We start from the raw sequence: 21684 nt of genomic DNA, 5'->3' as shown, positions 1-21684 counted from the left end.
GCACTTCAGCTAAGGCCAATAATACAGAAACACAATGAACGAACCCGATCTCTCCAATCCCCCGGCGGCCCAAGGCCATTTTCAGGCGACCGATATGACCGCACTAGTCATGACCGCGCCCTGGGATTTCGATGATACTGGCAACGTACCAGAGCCGTTTCGCAATAAGATACCTTCGTCGTTGAAACAGAACGGTTGGTTTCGCCTTCTCGTTGGCGCAGAGAGACTTCTGGTTGATACCAGGGGCGAAGGGGGCCGGGCGCTCTTTTATCGTGGTGGCCATTGGGTTCCTGGTGAGTCTCCTTATTGTTTTGGGTTGGATTTCAAGCTAATGTCTTCCCTACCCAGTCATGGTCCCCATGAACTGAGTCAAGATTGGGAAGAAGTGGATTCCCTTTAAGGACAAGCTTGCCGCTGCGGTCAACATCAATCCCCAGCTTCGTTCATTTCCTACACTCACCAGGGGACCGCCCTCGAGAACTACATCCGAACTCTGTGGACTTGCCTGCGTCAACAGGCTGACACCCTTGTTCAACTTGGTCTCTCCGATAGCGACAGGGAGGTGGTATTTGGGAACAACTTTGTCAGCAATGTCAACGCCATCATCGACTCTTTCACTCCTGAAGCCCGAGCCCTGCTGCGTGATGGTACCGCCACCTGGGAAGCCATTTCCCGGCTCCCGCCTGCCACAATCCAGTGGCCTACTCCAGGGTCCCGTGTGGTCTATATTCGTCTATACACAAAGCACAAGGGTACCGATCAATGTTCCATCTACGGTGGCCAGTCCACTGTCTGGGTATGGTCCCGCCATCTCAGCCATGAGACGGCTACGCGCTCATCCCGTTCGCCACACTACAACCTCGCTCAGAACTCAGATCGCCAGAACCGGTATCTACGTGAATTCAGAGGGACCTGATGCTAACTCTAATCCCGCTGATTCTGCTTTGGATATTCGTGTCAACTTTGACCGTATGGGTATGAATGATGAGGAGACTGTTGCTCTCATTGTTGGTGGTCACACTTTTGGCAAGACCCACGGCGCTGTTCCTGGTTGTGAGTTTCTCCTAGTTCTATGTTAGATTGGCTGAATGCTGACTTGGATAGCCAATATTGGCCCCGAGCCTGAGGCTGCTGACCTTGGAGAGATGGGCCTGGGATGGCACAACAAGGTTGGTGAGGGTAACGGTCCCAACCAGATGACTAGTGGACTTGAAGTCATCTGGACCAAGACCCCTACTAAGTGAGTTTTAAATGAAACTCCATAGGGAAGCCAGCTACTGACTCGAATCAGGTGGAGCAACGGCTTCCTCACCAGTCTTCTCACCAACAACTGGACCCTCGTCGAGAGCCCTGCCGGCGCCCATCAATGGGAAGCTGTCAACGGCACAGTCGACTACCCCGATCCCTTCGACAAGACCAAGTTCCGCCGCGCCACCATGCTGACTAGCGATCTCGCTCTCATCCACGACCCCGAGTACCTCAAGATCTGCAAGCGGTGGCAGAAGAACCCCGAGGAGCTCCGCAAGGCCTTTGGCCGCGCCTGGTTTAAGCTCCTCCACCGTGATCTTGGCCCCGTTTCTCGTTACCAGGGTCCCGAGGTTCCCAAGGAGAAGTTCACTTGGCAGGATCCTCTTCCTGAGCGCAAGGGTGATGTCATTGGTGATGATGATATTGCCACTCTCAAGGCCGAGCTGCTTGCTGCCAAGGGTCTTGGTGTTTCCAAGCTTGTTTCCACCGCTTGGAATGCTGCTTCTACTTTCCGTAACTCCGATAAGCGTGGTGGTGCCAACGGTGCCCGCATTGCCCTTAAGCCTCAGCGCAGCTGGGCCAGCAACAATCCCGAACAGCTTGAGCAGGTTCTTAGCGCTCTCAAGGCTATCCAGAAGAAGTTCAACTCTGGATACAAGACCAAGCAGGTTTCTCTGGCTGACTTGATTGTCCTTGGTGGTGTTGCTGCTGTTGAGAAGGCTGCTCACGATGCTGGCTTCACAGATATCAAGGTCCCTTTCACCCCTGGTCGCGTCGACGCCACTCAGGACCAGACTGATGTCCGATCTTTCGGTTTCCTCGAGCCTCTTGCTGACGGATTCCGCAACTACGGCCATGGAACCGCCCGCGCCCGCACTGAGGAGCTCCTCGTTGACAAGGCCGCCCTCCTCACCCTGACTCCTCCTGAGCTGACCGTCCTCGTCGGCGGTCTCCGCGCCCTCAATGCCAACTTTGACGGCTCCTCGAAGGGTATTCTCACCACCAAGAAGGGTCAGCTCACCAACGACTTCTTTGTCAACCTCCTCGACGCCGCCACTACTTGGACCAAGCAGGATTCCCAGGGTGAGCTCTGGACCGGCACCGACCGCAAGACCAAGGCCAAGAAGTGGACTGCCACTCGTGCTGATCTCGTCTTTGGATCGCACGCTGAGCTTCGGGCCATTTCCGAGGTTTATGGCAGCGCGGATGCCAAGGAGAAGTTTGTCAAGGACTTTATTGCCGCTTGGGACAAGGTCATGAACCTGGACCGCTTTGATGTTAAGGCCAAGAACTAGAGTGTAGACTAGAGCCCTTTTTTGTTTTGTGCATAGCATAGCTACTTCTTATATATATTTCGGGACAAACCTTTCGTAATTCTTGCGCTCCGCTAAGTCGAATAATTCGCTCTCTCTCATAGTGCTGGCTGTGTCGGGCTTCAATGCCGTTGCTGAACTCAAGTTTCGTTCCTTGCTGCTGTTTTTACAGCTCTCTGCCCCCATGGAACTAAAGCTCACATCATTTACAGCCAAGTAGTATTATTCAAATGTCAAAGATAAAAGCTTAACGCATTTAATTGAATACTATGTTTCTTCTCTCCCTTGCCCTCTTGATATGTGTGGTCAGAGTGATAAGATCAACACGAAAAATAATTAGAATTATACACTTCTCTTCAGTGCCTATTCACCTATATCGTGCTCTTTCCCAGACACTCTGACCAGTCAACTCATCAGGATACTCTGCCGGCCAACTCACTCCCCTCAGCGCAGCCCACGCATCTGCCCACTCAGTAACACCGGTTGCCTTGCTCCAGTCGCAGATACCCTGGTATAAGAACTCAGCAGTAGGAGACTCCTGGCCATTCTTGTACATATGGATCGCCCCAAGAAAGTAATGCCAGAACAAAAAGTCCCGGTTGATATCTGAATCCGGCTCCTCTAGTCGAGCAGTGAGTTGGCTGAGCTCTCGTCGGAAGAGATACATCATATAGTGATGAGCTCTCTGCTCCAGAAAGCCCGGTTCTGTCATTCTGACAACGTGATGAAGATACATGTTCGCGGCTACTTGAATACCACACCATGTTGTCCTGAATCTCTGGCGTCCATTACTAGGCGGGAGTGTTCCCGACATGGACCGTGTATGAGAGAATACATATTGCGCAAGCAGCTTTGAAGCCACCCCGTTGGACCAAATGGCCTCAAAGACTGCAGTAGAGTCATTGGGTCGATTCCGCTGCTTGATTCGAGCCCCGTCAAGTTCAGCCGTCAGCTCGCGCATCGCAAGAATGGTGTAGTAACCGTCAATGTCGGCCATTTTGACACCGGCAGGCATCGGATTGAAGAAGCTAGGTAAGAGACGAAGCGCAGCGAGTTTGATTGCAAGAGCACCAGTCGGAGCCTCTGATTGTAGGAACGACGATGTGAGGATCATGGCCTCGTCAGGTGTGATGTTGTACACGTTTCCGGTAGGATCAACGCGACGTAAGTATTCGATCAGTCTGCTTTTGAAGCCCACGAAACAGGTGTATGTGCTAAGATGATGGTTAGCTGGTGAGGCCCAAGGATGGTGCTTGAGTTGAAACTTACAAGACGAAATACCGATCAGCAAGCTCCTGCTCTATGAGGTCCTCCTCGGTCAAAGGGCTGCTGAGCTGCTTCTTGTGGTCCAAGAGACTCATGATTCCAATTAGATGTGTCTCAGCGCTGACGACGTCGGCAAAACAGAGCTTACCTGTCAGTGTTATAAACAGAATGCGAGATGGACCAGCTCACCTCTGCAAAGCACAATGTGGCCACCTGCCGAACAATTGAAGTGAACAGTGACGAATCCTTGGTGGCCACCCAATCGCTCACCATGCGAATAGCGTGGACCTTGTGGACGAGGAAGGTGGACTTAAACTGTTGCAGGTCTCCTTTATTCCACACAAAGTGAAGGCTAGCAATGATGAGAGCGCTGCGAAAGGCGTGTGGGTTGTTGGTGACGAACGAGAGGCTGGTCTTGTTAGCAGCTAGTATCGTTAGACAGAGGACAATGTAAAAACGAACCAGTCTCTTCGTTGATCCCTATGCGGAACTCCCGACTGTTGATCTGCCACATAGACTACAGATAAATAGTTAGCACATTCAGCTCCTCAGAAACAAGGGGTCTCTTACAGTAATGAAATAGTTCCTTGGACTTCAATGGCATATCGATAGCCAGGCAATCGGGAGACTCAAGAACCCGAGTAAGAGGAGATGCTTTACGAGGTACTATCCTCTCCCAGGGCCTCATCTGACCCTCTAGGGGTCTAGACGTCCACACTAAACCCCTTTCAACTGCAAAATCATCATCAAAGCCAGAATTGGTCTCGTGTGGGCGTATGATGAGCGTACTTGGTTCCTCCGCTGCCCCCTTGGGAAGAATAATTCGCTGGGAAACGCGCTCTGGTCTGCATCCCTTGCTCTTCTTTTCGGGCTTTTTGTACTCGCAGTTGAAATTTGACTTGATGCATCGAGAGCACTTTGGCTTTGCTTCATCACATTTGATGTGACCTCTTTTGCACTTCAAGGGGTTAGTCAAGGGGATTTTGACAGATGGTTCGCATCTTCCTCCAGCCAACACCTAGGACACTCACTATTACACATCCTCCACGGCTTTTAGGCGCGCTAATACGTTCGCGCTTCCGAATGGGCAGTTGACTTTGATCATCGATGAATGTCATGTTGGAGATCGTGCTGAATCCGGGCGTTGGGAGATTTGATGCTGTGATTCTTAGCTATAGAACTGAACTGATTAGAATTTTCGATTAGGAAACGAGAATAGAGGTTCGTACCTTGCTGGCGATTTGCCAACGGTTCACCAACTTCACCGAGATGGTCTAGCCCACACTGCCCAAGGGTCGGGGCGTCTTGGGGTGAAGGTAAAGGGTAACGAGTATTGGCTGTCCGATACGAATTTTATGCAGAATAGGAGCCTCGGCCGCGAAAATACAGATCGAGCGATGACATTCCTTAATAATAAGTAAGATTATCAACGTTAAGGGCCAAGAAAGCGTGTAACCACCCTACCCCGTACTACTAATATTAGATGGGTGGTAGCCTGTGGCGAAACGACAAGGGGGACCCCCTGGTAGGGCTGAGCATCCATGCTACCTCGGCTTCCACCTTGCACGTTACTGGTGAAAAGCTTCTATTATTGTCCCTTCTGGTGCAAAAGGGCCTGTCAGTCCAGCCTTATCATGAGGCTCGGCTCAGTGGAGCGAATACTACTCTGTAGTAGCGCCTAGCATTAACTCCGCTTGATCATTGCGGAGTTTGCGAATATGGAAGAATAGACGACGAGGAGCCAAAAGAGGAAGGGCGCAACTCAAAATCGCACATTGCCAAGTGAATGACCTCACCTAAGATGAGTCTCTAGAGCCATAAAATCTCGCTTTCCTACTCTTCATTGGTTGCTGCACTGTTTTCTACTCCCGAAGAGGCATCTCGCGATGCCAGGGCTCGACTACACTATCCAACTCATGCCTGGTTTCCAAGCTCAAAGTACCTTCAAGCACAAGCAGATACAGATTTCCTCATCGTGAAAGGTACTTGGTTAAACATTCTTCAACAAACCTTCTCCAGTTACCCCCTTTGTCAATACGGAACGTGATGAAAACTGTGGCAGTGCCAGCGAGATTGCCCAGGCCCAACAGCGCCCCATATTTTGGACCCCAATGATACCAAATCCACATGGCCCAGGACAGGGCGGCACGATGTTTTCTGCAGCTCTCCCGTCTGACTTTCCCAAGGATCGAATCCTTCGCAGATGTTAGTGAAGGCGCTTATGATGGCCGAGGGACAAATGACGCTCAGCATGGCGAACGTGATTCGATTGACATATATCTCCCGTGGTGGTGATCCACCTCGGGCGGCCGACCCTCCTATTGCCGAGGACGAGTAGTTTGCTTAATCGTTTATGATCCTGGGGTTCAAGTTCCCATTAGCCACTCCAGGCTTGCATTCCTTTCGGCTAAAGAGAAATGGCTTCAAGGGATGAACAATTCTACTTGCCAAATCCAAGAATCTGCCGCTCTTACCGACGGGAAATGTTCATATCGACCCCTCCGTAGTAAAATTCTTCATGATCCTCCTCGAGACCACCAGGATGTGATCTTCCTGGCATCGGCAACTGGGGATGTAGGATACCGTAACAGACTAATTGGACCTAGTCAGTATTCTTATTATGCCTGGGTCTACGCATATAAAAGAAATTTTAGAAACAGGGGTTCCTCTTAGTCGGGAGAAGTTAGGTATTTACCACTGTACGCGAGAGGAGTCTCTTTGGATATCGAGCAACTGATAGAGTCAGGGACGAGTTGTGAAAGATACCAGCAGGCCAGAGCAGCCATAGGGTCGCTTGCCCAGGGAACGATAGCCGAGGCCAAGAGATGAGCTGTCCGCTGGAATCTTCCTCACACCAATCAGCCTCCGAACTGAGGCTTGATTCACAGAGGCTTAAGTCTATCGCAAGATTCTTCCAGGATTGTCCTGCTTCAGCTTCAAAGTGAAGACTGTAGATGTCCAGTTTCAACTATTCGGGCGATCATCTTACCACTGGACAGCCAATGCCGGAGCGGAATCGATGTATACCAAAGGTTGGGCACCTGATATGGGGTCTCGGAGGGACTTTGGTTAAGTCCGGGCCCCAGAGTCTCAACAAGCTTTGCAGTCGTGGCAGTGAGTTGTCACGGACGGCCAAGGCAGTAAGACCACTCAATGCCGATCTGACCTCCAAGATAATGGCTGTGGTGTATCAAGGTTTCCATCTTCGCTTAAATTTTCCTCTTTGACTCGACGATCAACCAATTCAACAGATGAATAAGGCTGAATAATTTCATGATTTGTCTCTCGAGTCAAGGCCCGACGCCTCTCAATCAAACATCATCCGACTCCACCTGCACACTCGTCAAATTGAGGCTATCGATTGGTGGATTGGAGTCAAGGGTGCATGTTGTCTAGCCGGAATGGAAATGATCGCCCCCGCCCGTATTCGTGGACCAGTGAGAGCGAGGCCTTGGTTTTGGCGTCTCACCTCAGCCGGGGCATGAGGGTCGATCAAGGCTTGTCAGGTGGAACCGGAGCATCTAGGGTTTAGTCTCCGCGATGGAGAGCAGGGGGGTGAGAACTGCCGACAGGGGTTTTTTTCGGTGAGCTTTAGAAGAAGGTCGTCTGTCGAAAGGCTAAGTAATGGTATCTAAGCGTCAGGCTTTGGTAACGTTGAAGGGAGTGAGGTGACAGACTCCAATATCCTCGGTTAACCAAATCTCTTCATGTGACGATGCAAGTCGACTGTTTGGGAGCAATGGCTTCAACACATACAGTTCTAGAACGACAAGGCGTCAAGCAGTCAGCCCTATGCGACTCGATTGTGTAAGTAACGGTAAACTCAACATGCGCTTCCACTTGCCGAGAGATAATCTGAAACACAGACAAATATGAAAATCGTGAACCATCAAGTTTTCGGATGCCCCCTTGCCTCAGTGATCGAAGTGTTCCTAACAAACCTCCGTCAACATTCTCCTTGCAGAAATTCAGGACTTCAGAGTAGCTCGGCTGTTACAAATGTTTCCACCTCATGTCTGCAGGGCCAAGGTTCTCGTGGCTTGGCCGAGCCAATGGTGAACCAAAGCCTGGCTTGTTTAACTCCTCAGCTCGCCGCCAAATGTGATCTCGACGCAGCTACTTTTCAGCCGCCATGGCGACAGATACGCCCCACGCGCCTCGAGACTTCCAGGCGGCTGTGATCTGGACTGAGTCAAGATACCCGGTCATCCTATGCCCCCTCAGATCCTTCCCCGTCCCCCGACCAGGCTCTGCAATTCGCATCGTTCTATACACTTCAGCTCGCCCATCACTTCATCATGTTTCAATCCCAACTTGTCGCAATGTTTCTCTTATGGCTGACGATTTGGATCCGAGCAACCAGCACCGCCAGTTTGTATGCCTATAGCACCGCTAAAGGGGTCCAAGTCGGCGCCCAGGACCCAAAGACGGGGGAACTCCACTACAGCAACTGCAACAGCGAGAAAACTCCCATCTTTCCCATCGACAAGCCTAACGTTCTCAAAGTCGGGTTGATGCCGCGAAAGGGCACAGCGTTGGCAGCAGCAGGATGGTGGGACGGACAAAAAGTTACTGTCAGTTGCTTCTTGGACTTGTATCTTACCCTGACTGACATGAAAGGCATCCATTTTCTACCAAACCGACGAGTCCGTCATCGTCAACGCGTACTGTGAATGTAACATGACGACCGGGAAGCTCACCTACATCGACAATTGGGCCATATCAGAAACTGCCGAAGTAAAGTCTGTCAACAACGAGACTGGGCTCTCCGTGCAACTGTTAGGAGGCGAGGAGGGATATCGCCTCTTTTACCACAACAAGGACGGAGACGTCATGATGCTCCGGTACATGCCGAAAACGACGGCATGGGTGGATGATGGGGCAATCTCACAGGATCATTTGGCCGGAATGGCTTTGGCATCTGCTCATTATGGCAAGAATATTTCAGTGGCATTTCCACAAGGGCAGAGCAACATCGAGGTCTCTCGGTTTTCAAACACGGACGAATGGCATCTTTGTACGTCTTCTGGTTAGGAATCCATATTACGGATGGCTAACAAGAAGCAGCGACGTTTCCCCAACCCTTAGAGGGACTCTATGGCTCGTCTATTGTGCCTACGAACGAGACGGCTCCGTCAGCCATTCAAATTGACGACGAAGTCGATCCAGAGTTCAGCTTACCTTTCTGGAACCCCGAGATAAGGTCCCTCGGCATGTCTATCGACAGTTCTCGTTCTCGAAGCATCTTTTATTTCGGGGCCGACAAGAAGTTGTATCAGGTCACTGAAAATAATGATGAATGGGAGTTGGCTCCCAACCAGACCGACAACATCTGGCCTCAAGCTGATGACTCAAGTGCCGACCTAGCTGTTGCCAATGACCAGGGCAACGGCGAGACTTGGATATACTACTGGGCCAACGACAGTATTGTCCAAGTGCACAGGAAGAACTCCAAGGACTGGGAGCCGGCCAAGATGCTGCCAGTGAATGCGACCAACTCGGCCAACCAGAACTCCGAGGGCAACAAAGGGTCACAAGAGAGTGCTGACTCCTTGGGTTCAAAAGACCTGAGCACCGGAGCCAAGGCAGGCATCGGAGTTGGTGTCTCCATGGGTGTCATTCTCATGACCGGCTTGATCTGGTTCCTAATGAAACGGCTCGCTGCAAAGAAGGGGCGGGACACGGAAGCAGATGGGGATCCGGCACCTGATCAGTCTCCAGGCTCGCCAGAAGTGGACGAAACGGCTACGCTCAAGCCAGTCTCTAACCCGTCCCTCGATGACACGCCCAAAGCTGACCCGGTCGAGATGGAGAGTCCAAGAGTGATGGCAGAACTAGAACATCCGCCAGTTATCTATGAGCTGCCTGAGAACGATGGCAAGCAATAAACAAAAGAATTTAGGGGAGGTTTCAGATGCTGTAGTTCAATGTCTAAGGTCAAAATATGTGGGAAGTGAAGCGAGGGCAGGGAAAGATTGCAATAGTTGATAGTTCTAGTACCATTTTCTTGCAATACCATGCTTCTACCCATTTCTCCCATCATCTTCCAAAACAGTGAAAAATTTCATACCCGACGGACTCGCACATGCAATCCATCCTTGGGCTTCAACGTCAAACTTGGATTCCTGACCTCGATCCCCTGGTCCACCATCTCAAGTTGAAACTCCTTGATCATTGCCACCAACAGAACCTTGATCTCAAGTAGAGCCAAGGCCTTTCCAGGACACATTCGCGGACCGTTTAAAAATACTTCAATGGAAAACGGGCTCGAGGCATCGCCGGTCAAGGTGTCCCATCTCTCAGGGACAAAGGCTTCGGCGTCGTCCCCCCAGATGTTGGGATTCAGCTGGACCATGGCAGGAACTGTCTGAATCATTGTTCCCTTGGGAATCTCGACTCCAGCTATGACCATGTCTTCACCGGCTTCCCAAGGAGCCATCAGTGTCGGGGAATACACCCGAAGTGCTTCCCGGACCACGTTGTTGAGGTAGGGTAGATCATCGAGAGCCTTGGCCGCAGAATTGGTCACTTCGATTCCCGATAGCTCTTCCCGGAGACGGTTTTGGATATCTTGGTGTGTTGCGAGAGCGTATGTTATCCAGGTTAGAGCACTGGCAGTTGTTTCGTGACCAGCGGCGATGACTTGCATGGTCTTTGTGGGTGTTAGCGCATGTCTAATTATGAGGAACAGGAAATACTGACAATGTCGATCAACTCCTGCTTCGAGAGCCTTTTATCCTCACCGAAACTGGCCTCAATCATTCGGGTCAAAAGATCGTCGGAAAGCATAATATCAGACTGGCCACCTCTCGCTGCCAAGACTTCATTAGTCCGCTGCTCGATCAGCTCCGTCATCATGGTCTTGAGGGCCGCCTTGGCACGGACAAAGTCGAGGTTTGCCTTGACGGGAAGCCATCTGAGGGGAATAAAGGGATTAATGAAGCTTATGAGTTGGCCGGCTATAGGCTGTGCGAGGATGTTGCTATAGCATTGCTCGAAGGTGAGGGGCGATGAAGGAGATCTAAAGCGATGGAGCTCTTTTCCGAGCAGCGAGACTCCGATGATGTTAAGAGATGCTCTGGTGAAGAATGTTTCAACTAATACAGGGTCAGGCGTAGTCTCTATGGGCGATGCATAATGGAACTCACTCTCCATTTCCCCGTGCCCACGCTCTTTGATGGCATCTGCAATCTCTCTATTCAGCGCGTTGGATTCGTTGACAAACACTGGCATCAGTCTCCGCACACTGGGTCGAGAGAGAGGCCCTACCAATGCATAGTCAGTAAGGTATCCTTCAAAGCGGAGGGCTTTCATACCCGCAACGATACGCCTCAAACGCTTGTGCTCATCACCCACACTGAACAGAAGTCCAACACCGAGAAATTCTCCCACAAGAGTGTGAAAGAATGCAGGCTTGACGAAAGAATAGGCATTCGTCTGCAGCACCTCGCGACAAGCTTCAAGGTTGTTCACCAGGAGCATCTCCGAATTCAGCCAAGACAGGCATCGTATGAAAGGTGCCTCGGGCCAGCGACGCATCCACTGGAGAAAGAGGTCATTTGGGCCTGGGGTACGGAGGAGACGGAGGGCTTGGCCGACTAGGAACTGATTGTTCTTTGCGAAATATGTTGGTTAGAGGTTGCTTCATCAAAACCTGTCTGGTGGTATTACCTGAGGTCCTGGAAGCTGGCGCAATCTGGAAAACCGAGGGCGAATGGCAGCCTTGACGATCTTCTGAAAGACAACTCCCACCAAAATAACGATAACAGTCCATAACAGCGCCGTCGAAAGATGGCGAGCATTAAACATGTCTCCTACGGAACCGCCCAAAGGCGGCGACATGAGAGAATCGAATCCCATCTCGTCTATCGTCCGTCAGGCGAATTTCCCAGATGGAAGAGCCAATTTTGAACATCACTAGATTAATCCAGGTAGCAAACAGACTTGCTGGCGCTGACAAATGATTTACTCAACAGTGGTCCGCTTGAGGTACCACGGTCGGCCGCCAGACGGATCTTCGGCTTTGCAAGCGCTGACATGCATGCCTGGCTTGTGCTAGGAGGCAGCTTGGTGTTTAGGCAGAAGGCAGTGATAGTGACTTAACAGCGGTTTCCAAATCAACTGGCGTATGGTGACTGCTTGTCTCTTCCTAAACTTCAGAACCAGTTATGTGTTGGAGTAGTAGTTTTTACACTTGGATACTGATATGGAACTTAGTAATTATGTAGAATAATGATACTTTGTGAACTGTATGATGAGAGTGAACAGATTCATAGGTTGTGCTAGTCAGTGTGTTAACTACTCGCGATGTAACTCTGTAATGCTATTTTATGCAGTTGTTCGTGACATTTATGCCTGCACCCGGAGGAAACACTCCGGCTTTATGGAGGGATACATAAGCAGCACGTGACTCAGAGCCCTGATAAGAGATAAGCCAAGCTACTTTTATGGGTCCCCTTAATATAATTCCGCCTCGAGTGGCACGGTTCCGCCTGTCGTAACTCGATGGTTGGGGAGTCAAACCATAGTTGGACCAAGTTACGGCAGGAAACAGCTTATTTGCCCTAAGAAGGGAGAGAAATGACACACTGCATCATATAGAAGCTCAAACTACAGACAGTTATTTGTTTTTATTGCTAAAAGTGCCTTTTCAGTGATTTTCCCTTTTCCTTGTTTTTCGCTGTTTTTACATACCCTAGACCTTGGTGAGAGATAACTCGGCCGTATCAACTATGACTAGCAGAGCTCTCTCTCGAATTTTAGACATATTGAAATAACCCAGCGTGGCCCCTTTTTGGCCTGTGACATCCATTCCCCAATGATAGACTGAAATCCATCCAAAACGTCAGAGAGTGGACATGGCTTGTTCCCCTGAACCCCCCATCACATCTCCCGGTATCCTTGTGATGTCGTCTGGTTCACCATCTTCGTCACCCTTATCATCCTCTTCGTACTGTCGTCGTCCCTCGCAGTCTCGGGGTCATCGCCTGCGACGACGGTAATCTGGATATCAGTATCGTGGATCGGATGGTGCTTCCCCTTGATTCGACCGATTGTGACAAGATTGAGGTCGTTCGTGCCGCTCTTTCCGGTGCTTTCGTCTTTCGAGAGACCCTTGACCAACTTTCGAAGCATGGGCATGGAACCGGCGATGATACCTAGACCGCATTCGATGACTGTCCACAGGATGATGTTGCCAACGTTGTCTGATAGTAGAGTTAGTGGAAGGGGCGTAGAATTGGCTTCGAAAGAAGAGCGTACATAGAAGGTTTTTGGGATTCGAGTAAGCGGAAGAATATGGCATTCGAATGATGGTGGCAATCGAGGCCCTTGCGAGTATTGTCAGTAAGTTTCGTGGTAGATAGGGGGAGGTTGAGTTACAAAACACCAAGACCCAAAACGAGACCAATCATCCTCTTGAGGGTCCTGCGCATCTGGATATTCCACAAGATAAAAATGGGAATAATAGCCACGGACCAATCCGTCGCAATGTTGACCGCAGACACGACATATGTCAGGGCGATGATGATACTTTGGTCGATACACGTTCCCAGCGTAGGATTCCACGACGCCGCGACTGGTTTGCATCGGATGAGAACTGCGAGGATGGCTATAAAGGTTGTTATGATGGACACCGCAATGAGGAGGTACAGAATGATCTTGTAGCGGCGTTGCGTCGAGATGCGGATGAGTTGGGCGCAGATGGAGGACTTGATGAAGACGGAGCCGGTGACGTAGAAAATTTGCCAGAAGACAATTGCCTGGGAGAATTTAGCAAAGCTGGTCATAAGCCAGGTGTATAGCGGTATTCGGAATTGGATTTGATACTGTTATCATGTTGAAACTGGGCTCTCAGCCATTATCTTGGCTCTGAAATGGGAGCCGCCCTTGGACATATTATCGTACCTTTGCGCCCTCCATCATGATGGGAGTGTTGAGCTTAGAGTCACGAGTCCCTATTCCAGTATAGCATCCCCATATCACGATACCGTTGTGTACCATGTTGATTGTCTGTCTGGATGTCAGTGGTTCCTCCATGCTGCTTGCCTTGGGGGAAGCCTACCGTCCCAACACACATCAGCCAATCTTCACGACCAAAATTCCGCATCGACAGGCGTAGATAAACTCGAAGTCCAACAACGGACAGGCAGAGAATCGTAAAGGCGATGGTCACGCCGAGAATCGCCGCAGCGAGCCCTCGAGGCTCAACCGCGTGCCATTCTTCCACAGCAGTCGACGACATTGTGATGGCTTGGTTTGAGTTTGAATCCAAAGAGGACTGGCCAAACTAAAGAGGAAAAGGACGGCAGAGTGCGTCGAATGACCGTAAAGGGTTTCGAAAGACGCAGGGAAGAGGGCAACGGTTCCCCACTGAGCCACTCCTACGGCGCAGATCTCGGTACCGACAAAGCATTGTTTCTCTGCACGTTGCCAGCAAGCAGGTCACTCGCATGGTTGACGCACGAAGAACCAACTCGCACAACATGCCCGATTCTGCTCATAGGCGTAACCGGGATTTTGGGGACCCGGATGTGCCGTGAACCATGCAAGGGGGAGGCAGACGGCTGGGACTAAACTGGGGACCGTGGATACAGAGCCTGCAGAATCCAAGACATTCGCGTAGGATGTTTATCCATGTAGGAAAAGAAGCAAAGCGAGATGCCATTGCCAAGTCCAAACTAGTGTCTTACCACAACAGGCGCCATGGTTGGCCTACTCGTAGGCAACTCGCCCTTGTCAAGAACGATTCAGCAAGGAAACACCGGAAGAGTGCCCATGATTCATGAAGTCCCCCAGGACGCGTACGTACTAGATTGGGTTGACTCGTTGGGAGCCGCAATCAGGCTCTCCACATGAGATTTCCACATCGACAGGGGATGGGATCCTCCTTGTTCCCTAGCCTCCGAAAACGGGCGGGATCGTCCCGGCCCATCACTAACGGCGCGAGAGTCTGTAGGATAAAAACGTTGGATGATCCCACTTTGTCCTCACTCTCGATTCCATTTCCTTTTTCATAGTATGATTTGACTTGACTAGTCCAAGCGGATGGAACTCTACATCTAGGGATCCCTCTGAATGGCTCCCAAAGTCTTGGTCTGACATGCCCAGGCTTGCAGGCCTGAACCATCAGGTTACCGACACTGTTGCATCGACCAGGGTTGATAATTCCTTGGTCACCACCCCATCGTACGTGGTTCAACTGATAGCTCCGACAAAGTAGTATTCAGACCCAACACAGTGGATACCGCCATTGCCGGCACAAAAGCCGGAAGGATATCTTCAGACTAACTGAAACTGATCAACAAAGAACAAGGTCTCTTTCAGACTGGGAAAGTCTTGACTCCTCTTCAGGGCTGAAGAAACGAGATTAGCGGTCCACCTGGAGATGCCGAGTCTCTTCCGCATGTACGGATATACAATCACCTGATGGCAGACCCCAGGAACCAGGAACCAAGCTAGTGGCTTCATACCCTTGGATGGTTCGTTCCGACTTACTGTTTCTTGTTGGGTGTGCAGGTGAGGAGCCGATGCTCTCCCGGGCAGGGGCATCAGTGGTTTGTCGTCTCGTTGCTTGTTGGCTTTATGAATGGTTGCTGACCGCCCCCTCTCTTTTCTTCTTCTGCTCATCCTCTCTTCTCGCTACCACTCTAGTTTGACGTCTCACTTTCATTGTAACTGTCAATACTTGGCACCATGTCTGCTTATGAAATCAAGGGAAAGTTTGCCATTGTCACTGGCGCCGGCTCTGGTACGTTGCAATCCGGCTACTACCCAACCGAGGGGAGCTTCCTCTCCCAATAGATACCGATGCTAACCAGAGTCAAGGCATCTGCCTGGCCTTCACCAAGAAGCTGCTCGAGGGCGGCTGCTCCGTCGTGATGGCCGATGTCAAGCTCCGCCCCGAAGCCCAGGAGGTCCTCGACCAGTGGTCCACCGTCGAAGAGGGCAAGCCCATCGCCCACTTCCAGCAGACAGACATTAGCGACTGGGCGCAGATCTCTTCTCTGTGGAGCACGGCCCTGGAAAAGTTTGGTCGCATCGACATCCTCTGCAACGGTGCAGGCATCTACGAGCCCCCCTCCAGCACCTTCTGGAACGCCCCCGGCATCTCTCCCCTGGCTGAGGACAAGGTCGACTGCAATCCTGGAGTGTACAAGACGTTTGCTGTGAACACCATGGGTCCTATTCGTCTGGCGCAGATTGCTATTGACTACTGGCTGGAGAACCGGAACATTGAGGGTAACCTGCTGTGGATGGCTAGCTTGGGAGGTTATGTCCACTCCCTGCAGACTCCTCTTTACTTTGCTAGCAAGGCTGCTATTGTCAGCTTTGTCAAGTCCCTTGCCACTCTCAAGAAGCGAGTGGGTATCAGGAACGCAGCCATTTGCCCTGGTGCTGTTTATGTACGTTCAAGGATCCCATCTCCTTTTGTCTCTCCCCGGGCCAAAGTCCTTCCCTCCTATGCCATGTGATCAATCTTACTAACATGACATGACCCTTAGACTCCCATTTTCCATCCCGAGTACTGCCGTGACCGAGTCCGCCCCGATGACCTTACAATGACCCCTGAGCAATGTGCTGATGTCTTGATGACTGTCCTCACCCAACCTGAGTACGGTGATGGTAACATTGTCGAGACCATGCTGATCGGAACTCGGGATAACCCATCTGTCAATGTCCGTGAGGTGCCCCTCGAGCTTCTTTATCCCACTGTGGGACCTGTGGGACAGGACAACCATTTGTTGGAGGAGGAGGAGAAGCTAGCCGATCAGCTTGTCAAGCATGGCATGCGTAATTAAATACCTAATACATACAAGGGGATCAACCTAGATTTAGAACTAGATCTTTAAAGATAAATGAGACTGGGTAATTTCGGTCTGAATTTGAGTCAGCAATGAGTTGAACAATCACGATCCTTGTGGCATGCGGTTTTAGTGCTGCCAAAATCACACTTGCTCCGATGCTCGGCCCGCTCGTACACCGATAATAGAGCCTTTAACAGGCGTCCAGCTCATATTAGTAAGGATGACTACTAGGCTCTTTCTGGAGGTTGCCAAGCGATATCCGAACCCCGGGCAGCTGTCAGATTAATGCTTAGATGGAACTTTCTCTTTGTTCCTGCCCTAATATCAGCAGGCTCAAGACACCTTAGGTGCTGACGCGAGCGTGGCCCAATTAAAAATAACAACTTCCAAAGATTGGTAGCAATCTATCTGCGCCTCAAGCTGCCAACGCTGTCAAGATTAGCGGCTGACACAGCCTGTCACTTAGCCTTGGAGGGATGGGCCGAGCCTGCAACCATATTGACATAGGCGGTAACAAGTGAATTGAGAGTGGCTCAGGGTGATCAGGCTGTCCAGGAATAGTAGCTGTGCTCATGGTCTGTTCACGATGCGGCCTGAAAAACAAGATGCGGCCGCACTTTTGGTTCAGTTCAAGACACTCATTTTGGGTGCATGTTACATGGTTGCCTTTTGGCTGCATAGCGAACCACACCGAGCCAGCCTCAGACGGGAGGAAAGCAGGCTCTGGCATGCAGCAAGTCGGAATCCTCCACGACCTGGCGGCTGAGTGAGCAGCGAAGCCAGTGACTGATTTAGAAGCTAGAGGAGTTGGGGGCCAACACCAAGACTTGAGGCACATACCGACACGGGAACCTACGTGATTCCATGTAGCCAGTAGACATGGGGACCTACATAATTCCAGGTTGCAAGTAGGCTTGAGAGGCGGTGTAAGTGTTATCAATCCTTTAGTGACATGCTCAGCCACCATGGTTCGGTATCGGGCATATACTCTCCAAACTCCGTTTGAAGACCAAAGGACCAACAGACGCAGTGATGCTCCACACCATGCAGATTATCGCATGTTGTAAGTTGTTGGTTGTGTTGGCTGTGTTGGCTGCACCTCTGTTTGAGTGTGCCAGCACAGCCGTGCCTTGAGGCAGCCCCGTGGGCACTTGACCAACCGATTGAGTCTAGAATAAACATGACAATTCTGATCTTGCAGGTTGAGACCTAATCTGATAGAGTATTTCTCATTTTGTCGATTTTCTATCAACTTCTCGCATGCTGGAATACATGCAACTCTTGTCAATTCAGCCCAACTGCCCCTGGTCTTGGCCCCCAAAACGCGGCATTTCTGCACCTCCACAGCAGGCTCTGCCCACAGCGTCGCATTCGCATCAGAATAAGCGTTCAAGAGCGTCAATGGCGCTTACAGCAGACGCGAGACTGGCCCGTCCCCCCACAAAGGAATCGGCCGAAACAGTTCCCAACTGTCGGGAAGTGTGGTGCAATACCCGTCCTGCAGGTCTTTAAGCTGTCAGCCTTACCAAAGACTGGACGATGAATGTCACCGCCGCATTCTTGCAGGAGGATTTGGCGACGGGACGAATTAGGCTCGTGCCGCGGTGGTCGAGGACCCGGTGGCCCGGGCCAAATCTGCGACCCTGGCGGTTAGAAGATGCAATCCTGCGAGTTTGATCCTTCAGCTTGACACAGTCAGTCACAAGGCATTTTCAACTTTGTTGGTATGCTTAAGTGGCTTGCCCTTGGACTCACGATGCGATCCCACAGTCGCGTCTATATATGAAACCGTGTCGCCCGATGCATTGAGGTTATCGTATGGCTAAGCACACGATCAACAATTCACTCTTTCTTGACTCTTCTTATTTCCTTTGAAACCTTTGAAACGATTCTTCTCTTCATTCAACTCTTTTTTTCACGATGCGAGCAACATCCTTTGGCGCAATCTGGGCTGTCCTGGTGACGCCCATCCTCGCGAGAGGTGTTTACCTCTCCGAGCGAGATCTCAAGGCCCTGCCTCCTGTCCGAAAGGACATGCTGCAAAAGCGGGCAGACTTCTCGGAGGACATCAACTTCTCCGAGGTTGACAAGGACATCATCAATGTGTAAGTGCTCTTCTCCAAGGTCGTGCATCCCCAGCTAACTGATGTGGCAAGTGACTTGGCGGACAACAAGCTCCAAGTCCACTGTAACAAGTGTGAGGTTGGAGGTCGAGTCGACGCAGACTTTAATGCAAACATCCTCAACCCTCCCGAGTCTGAGTTCAAGATCTCTTTTGCCGAGACAAAGGGCCACATCGACATGACTGTTGCTGTTGGCTCTGGCGCTGAACAGGTCATTCCCCTGTGGAATACCCAGGGCGTCCCCACCGATGTGAGTTTGGTAAAGGGAGAAAATTGTGTCCAGAACTGACTGTGTGTAGGAAGCTCAAGGCCTTGCACTCTTTCTCGAGTTGGTGGTTTCGTTGGACGGTGAGCTGGAGGCTACTGGCGGCTTTGAGTTCACCATCCCAGAAGGATCTTGGCTTTCGGTTGACCTGAAAGGGGACATCGTCGAAACCAGCTTGTAAGAGCCATCCTTGACCGTTCCATGCATCCCAACTAACACCTGTTCAGTGATAGCGCAACGGGCAACTCCCTCGAGTGGGATCTCGCTAGCGGCTCCTCGACGCTCAAAGTCTCTCTCCGCCTGCGAACCGAGCTCGGTGCCGGTAGCAAACTAGTGGATCTGAGAGCCGCGGTGGGAGTCTTTATGAACCTCGTCGAGCTTGTCGTCGACTTTGAGAGGGACGACAACAACGCGGTCTGCGTCCTCGAGGCTACTGAATCGTTCAACATCAATGCTGGCGTGTATGCCGACATCAACCTTGATATCGGCCAGGCTACTCTGGGCCCTAACCCTACCGCGGTGACTACTTTGTTCACCGGACCGACAGCGGCTCAGTGCCTAGAGTCCGCTACAGTGACCGAGGGAAATGGGGTTACCCAGTCTAACGCTGTTGTCACGCAGACTCAGGGTGGTCCTTCTGCCACTGATGACTGCGATGAGGCGGTTGAGACTGGAGTTGTCGGCCCCAGCCAGAAGCAGCCAACGGCGTCGACTTTCAGCACCTTCGTCACATCGCGCCGGGTCGCAACTGTCACTGAGCATGTTGTCGTCACTGTCACGGAGATTGCTCAAGCCCATACTACTATCTGCCCCGAAGACGAATGATGAACTATGTCAAGATCTAAATTGATACCCACTTTGTCTCTTACTCGCCTCGAATGCCTCTGTCTTCTATGTCACCTTGATTGGCATGATATAGTCATGTCTCATATGTGCTGATAAACCTTGGAATGCCTCTCGATTCTGAGCTAGTTACACGACTGGTACATCTTTATTGTGACGTCAAAAGAGCGGCCCATTTGTACCACTCTGGCTTGGCTCAAGAGGACCCCTTTGACCTCCACAATCAGGGCGGCTAATGGTAAGGCATTTGTGGCTATGTGGGTGGAACACAGCTTATCTGCATCGACTAGTTGATGCAAGGACCCGGATTCTAGCAGATCCACAAGGAGGTCAATGAGGGTCTCAAGGGAGGCAGAAACATTAGATGAATCCTCTTCTAGTTATGAATTGACGATTTGTGATGCTTCATTGCTGCTTATCAGATCCCGTTTGATAACTTTGAACCAAGGACAAACCAACAACTCAATGACGACGTGCGCGATCCACCGACTCCCGTCAGCTTCTCGCCGAGAGCCGACTTCAGCTTCTGCTTCGTGCCACCTAGCCACATGCCGCTAACGACCAAGACCCATCGGCGTGCAACTGAGACACTCTGAAAGCCACCAATGGCTTTCTGTATGCGAGACAATGGGCCTTTCCCCTCTTCCATGAGGACTCCGCAGGCAGAACCTTCCATCTCAATAACGTGTCTGTTCGAGACCTTCCTAGGTAGGCTACCATTTCGTCCTACCTCAAGCGCATACTTATAATATGGACTAGGCCCCAGTGGACTCAGCATCGCCACACAAACGCCACGACGCCAAAGACACCAACACTGACCTCACCATGGCTTCAACCACCTCAGGCACCATTGTCCTCTACGACATCGCTCACAAACCCCCGGTGGAGGAATCATGCTGCTCGCCAAACCCATGGAAGAGCCGCTTCGCCCTCAACTTCAAGGGTGTCCCCTACTCCATGAAATGGGTCGGCCTGCCCGACATCTCAAGGGTCCGTCGGGGCCTTGAGCTCCCCGCCGGTCGCAAGTTGGCCGATGGCAGCGACTTTTACACACTTCCCATCCTCGAGGATCCTGCCACCGGCGTCAAGCTTGGTGACTCGTTCGACATTGCTGTTTGGCTGCAAAAAACGCATCCTGACTCTGGAGCTGGCGATTTGTTCCCTGAGCAAACTCTTGACTTCAAGTTTGTGCCCCTGTTTGACTTCCCTGCGCCCTTGTCAGAGCAGTCAGATGGTGGTTTTCCCGAGTACCTTCATTTCAACACAAACGTCGATACGGCCTTTAGCTCCCACGTTCCTCTGATGGTTGAAAACATGCCTCTGGACCCCGCTACCGCCGAGCAGAGCAAGGCCGAATTTGTCCGCCGCTCTGGCCTCAAGTCTTGGGATGATTTCATGCTATCCCCCGAGGCGCGCACAGGAATTCTGGCATCTTTCAAGAACATGCTGGGTGATTTAGCCAAGCTGTTCACCAAGAACGCCGATGGACCTTTCTTGCTCGGCCAGCAGGTTAGCTATGCGGATTTCATCGTTGGAGCCTGGCTTCGCATGTCGATGATTACTCTACCCAAGTCGGAATGGGAGGATGTCAAGAGCTGGCACGATGGCGTGTTCGGGAAGCTGCACGATGCTCTGGACAAGTACGCCGAGGTGAAGCCTGGTGTGAAGGTGTAAGGCCACATAGGACATTGGAAGGGCCCTGTACACGATGAGTTTGTACGTAACACAGGGTACCTACTAAAGCCTGGCTAGGGTCCTGGTTGCCAATAACGCTATCGGGTATCATGATCATCCTCTTAGCTTGAAATCATGGATCGGGC

The 21684-nt window shown here is 51.2% G+C and overlaps 7 protein-coding genes and 1 pseudogene across 8 annotated transcripts, besides 1 other annotated feature; 5 read left to right on the top strand and 3 right to left on the bottom strand.

Annotated features, from left to right (window-relative positions):
* Positions 1-818: 818 nt before the first annotated feature.
* NCS57_01369400 (Catalase-peroxidase) lies at positions 819-2543 on the top strand (the record flags this gene model as incomplete). Its single annotated transcript, XM_053063321.1, has 3 exons — positions 819-1053; positions 1105-1240; positions 1292-2543. The coding sequence occupies 3 exons, from the start codon at positions 819-821 to the stop codon at positions 2541-2543; spliced, it is 1623 nt and encodes a 540-aa protein (XP_052906654.1).
* Positions 2544-2928: 385 nt separating this feature from the next.
* Positions 2929-4984, bottom strand: NCS57_01369300 (annotated as a pseudogene). The gene is made up of 6 exons: positions 4859-4984; positions 4398-4785; positions 4290-4344; positions 4017-4236; positions 3831-3970; positions 2929-3775 (listed from the first exon to the last, which is right to left on the bottom strand).
* Positions 2929-4984: a sequence feature.
* Positions 4985-8125: 3141 nt separating this feature from the next.
* On the top strand, positions 8126-9715 carry NCS57_01369200 (uncharacterized protein; the record flags this gene model as incomplete). Its single annotated transcript, XM_053063320.1, has 3 exons — positions 8126-8401; positions 8448-8844; positions 8895-9715. The coding sequence occupies 3 exons, from the start codon at positions 8126-8128 to the stop codon at positions 9713-9715; spliced, it is 1494 nt and encodes a 497-aa protein (XP_052906653.1).
* A 176-nt stretch (positions 9716-9891) lies between these two features.
* Positions 9892-11687, bottom strand: NCS57_01369100 (uncharacterized protein; the record flags this gene model as incomplete). Its single annotated transcript, XM_053063319.1, has 5 exons — positions 9892-10479; positions 10530-10924; positions 10976-11092; positions 11144-11441; positions 11499-11687. The coding sequence occupies 5 exons, from the start codon at positions 11685-11687 to the stop codon at positions 9892-9894; spliced, it is 1587 nt and encodes a 528-aa protein (XP_052906652.1).
* Positions 11688-12710: 1023 nt separating this feature from the next.
* NCS57_01369000 (uncharacterized protein) lies at positions 12711-14070 on the bottom strand (the record flags this gene model as incomplete). The annotated part of the gene is made up of 5 exons (XM_053063318.1): positions 12711-13033; positions 13089-13156; positions 13209-13588; positions 13734-13838; positions 13891-14070. 5 exons carry the CDS (start codon positions 14068-14070, stop codon positions 12711-12713), a joined length of 1056 nt encoding a protein of 351 aa, XP_052906651.1.
* A 1451-nt stretch (positions 14071-15521) lies between these two features.
* NCS57_01368900 (uncharacterized protein) lies at positions 15522-16627 on the top strand (the record flags this gene model as incomplete). Its single annotated transcript, XM_053063317.1, has 3 exons — positions 15522-15576; positions 15654-16231; positions 16331-16627. The coding sequence occupies 3 exons, from the start codon at positions 15522-15524 to the stop codon at positions 16625-16627; spliced, it is 930 nt and encodes a 309-aa protein (XP_052906650.1).
* A 1926-nt stretch (positions 16628-18553) lies between these two features.
* On the top strand, positions 18554-19846 carry NCS57_01368800 (uncharacterized protein; the record flags this gene model as incomplete). The annotated part of the gene is made up of 4 exons (XM_053063316.1): positions 18554-18738; positions 18790-19006; positions 19056-19198; positions 19249-19846. 4 exons carry the CDS (start codon positions 18554-18556, stop codon positions 19844-19846), a joined length of 1143 nt encoding a protein of 380 aa, XP_052906649.1.
* Positions 19847-20689: 843 nt separating this feature from the next.
* NCS57_01368700 (GST N-terminal domain-containing protein) lies at positions 20690-21538 on the top strand (the record flags this gene model as incomplete). The annotated part of the gene is made up of 1 exon (XM_053063315.1): positions 20690-21538. The coding sequence occupies one exon, from the start codon at positions 20690-20692 to the stop codon at positions 21536-21538; it is 849 nt and encodes a 282-aa protein (XP_052906648.1).
* Positions 21539-21684: the final 146 nt, after the last annotated feature.

This window comes from Fusarium keratoplasticum, chromosome 12 (genome assembly GCF_025433545.1).
Source record: "Fusarium keratoplasticum isolate Fu6.1 chromosome 12, whole genome shotgun sequence".
Lineage (NCBI taxonomy): Eukaryota > Fungi > Ascomycota > Sordariomycetes > Hypocreales > Nectriaceae > Fusarium > Fusarium keratoplasticum.
This window is presented reverse-complemented; position numbering and strand designations above follow the sequence as displayed.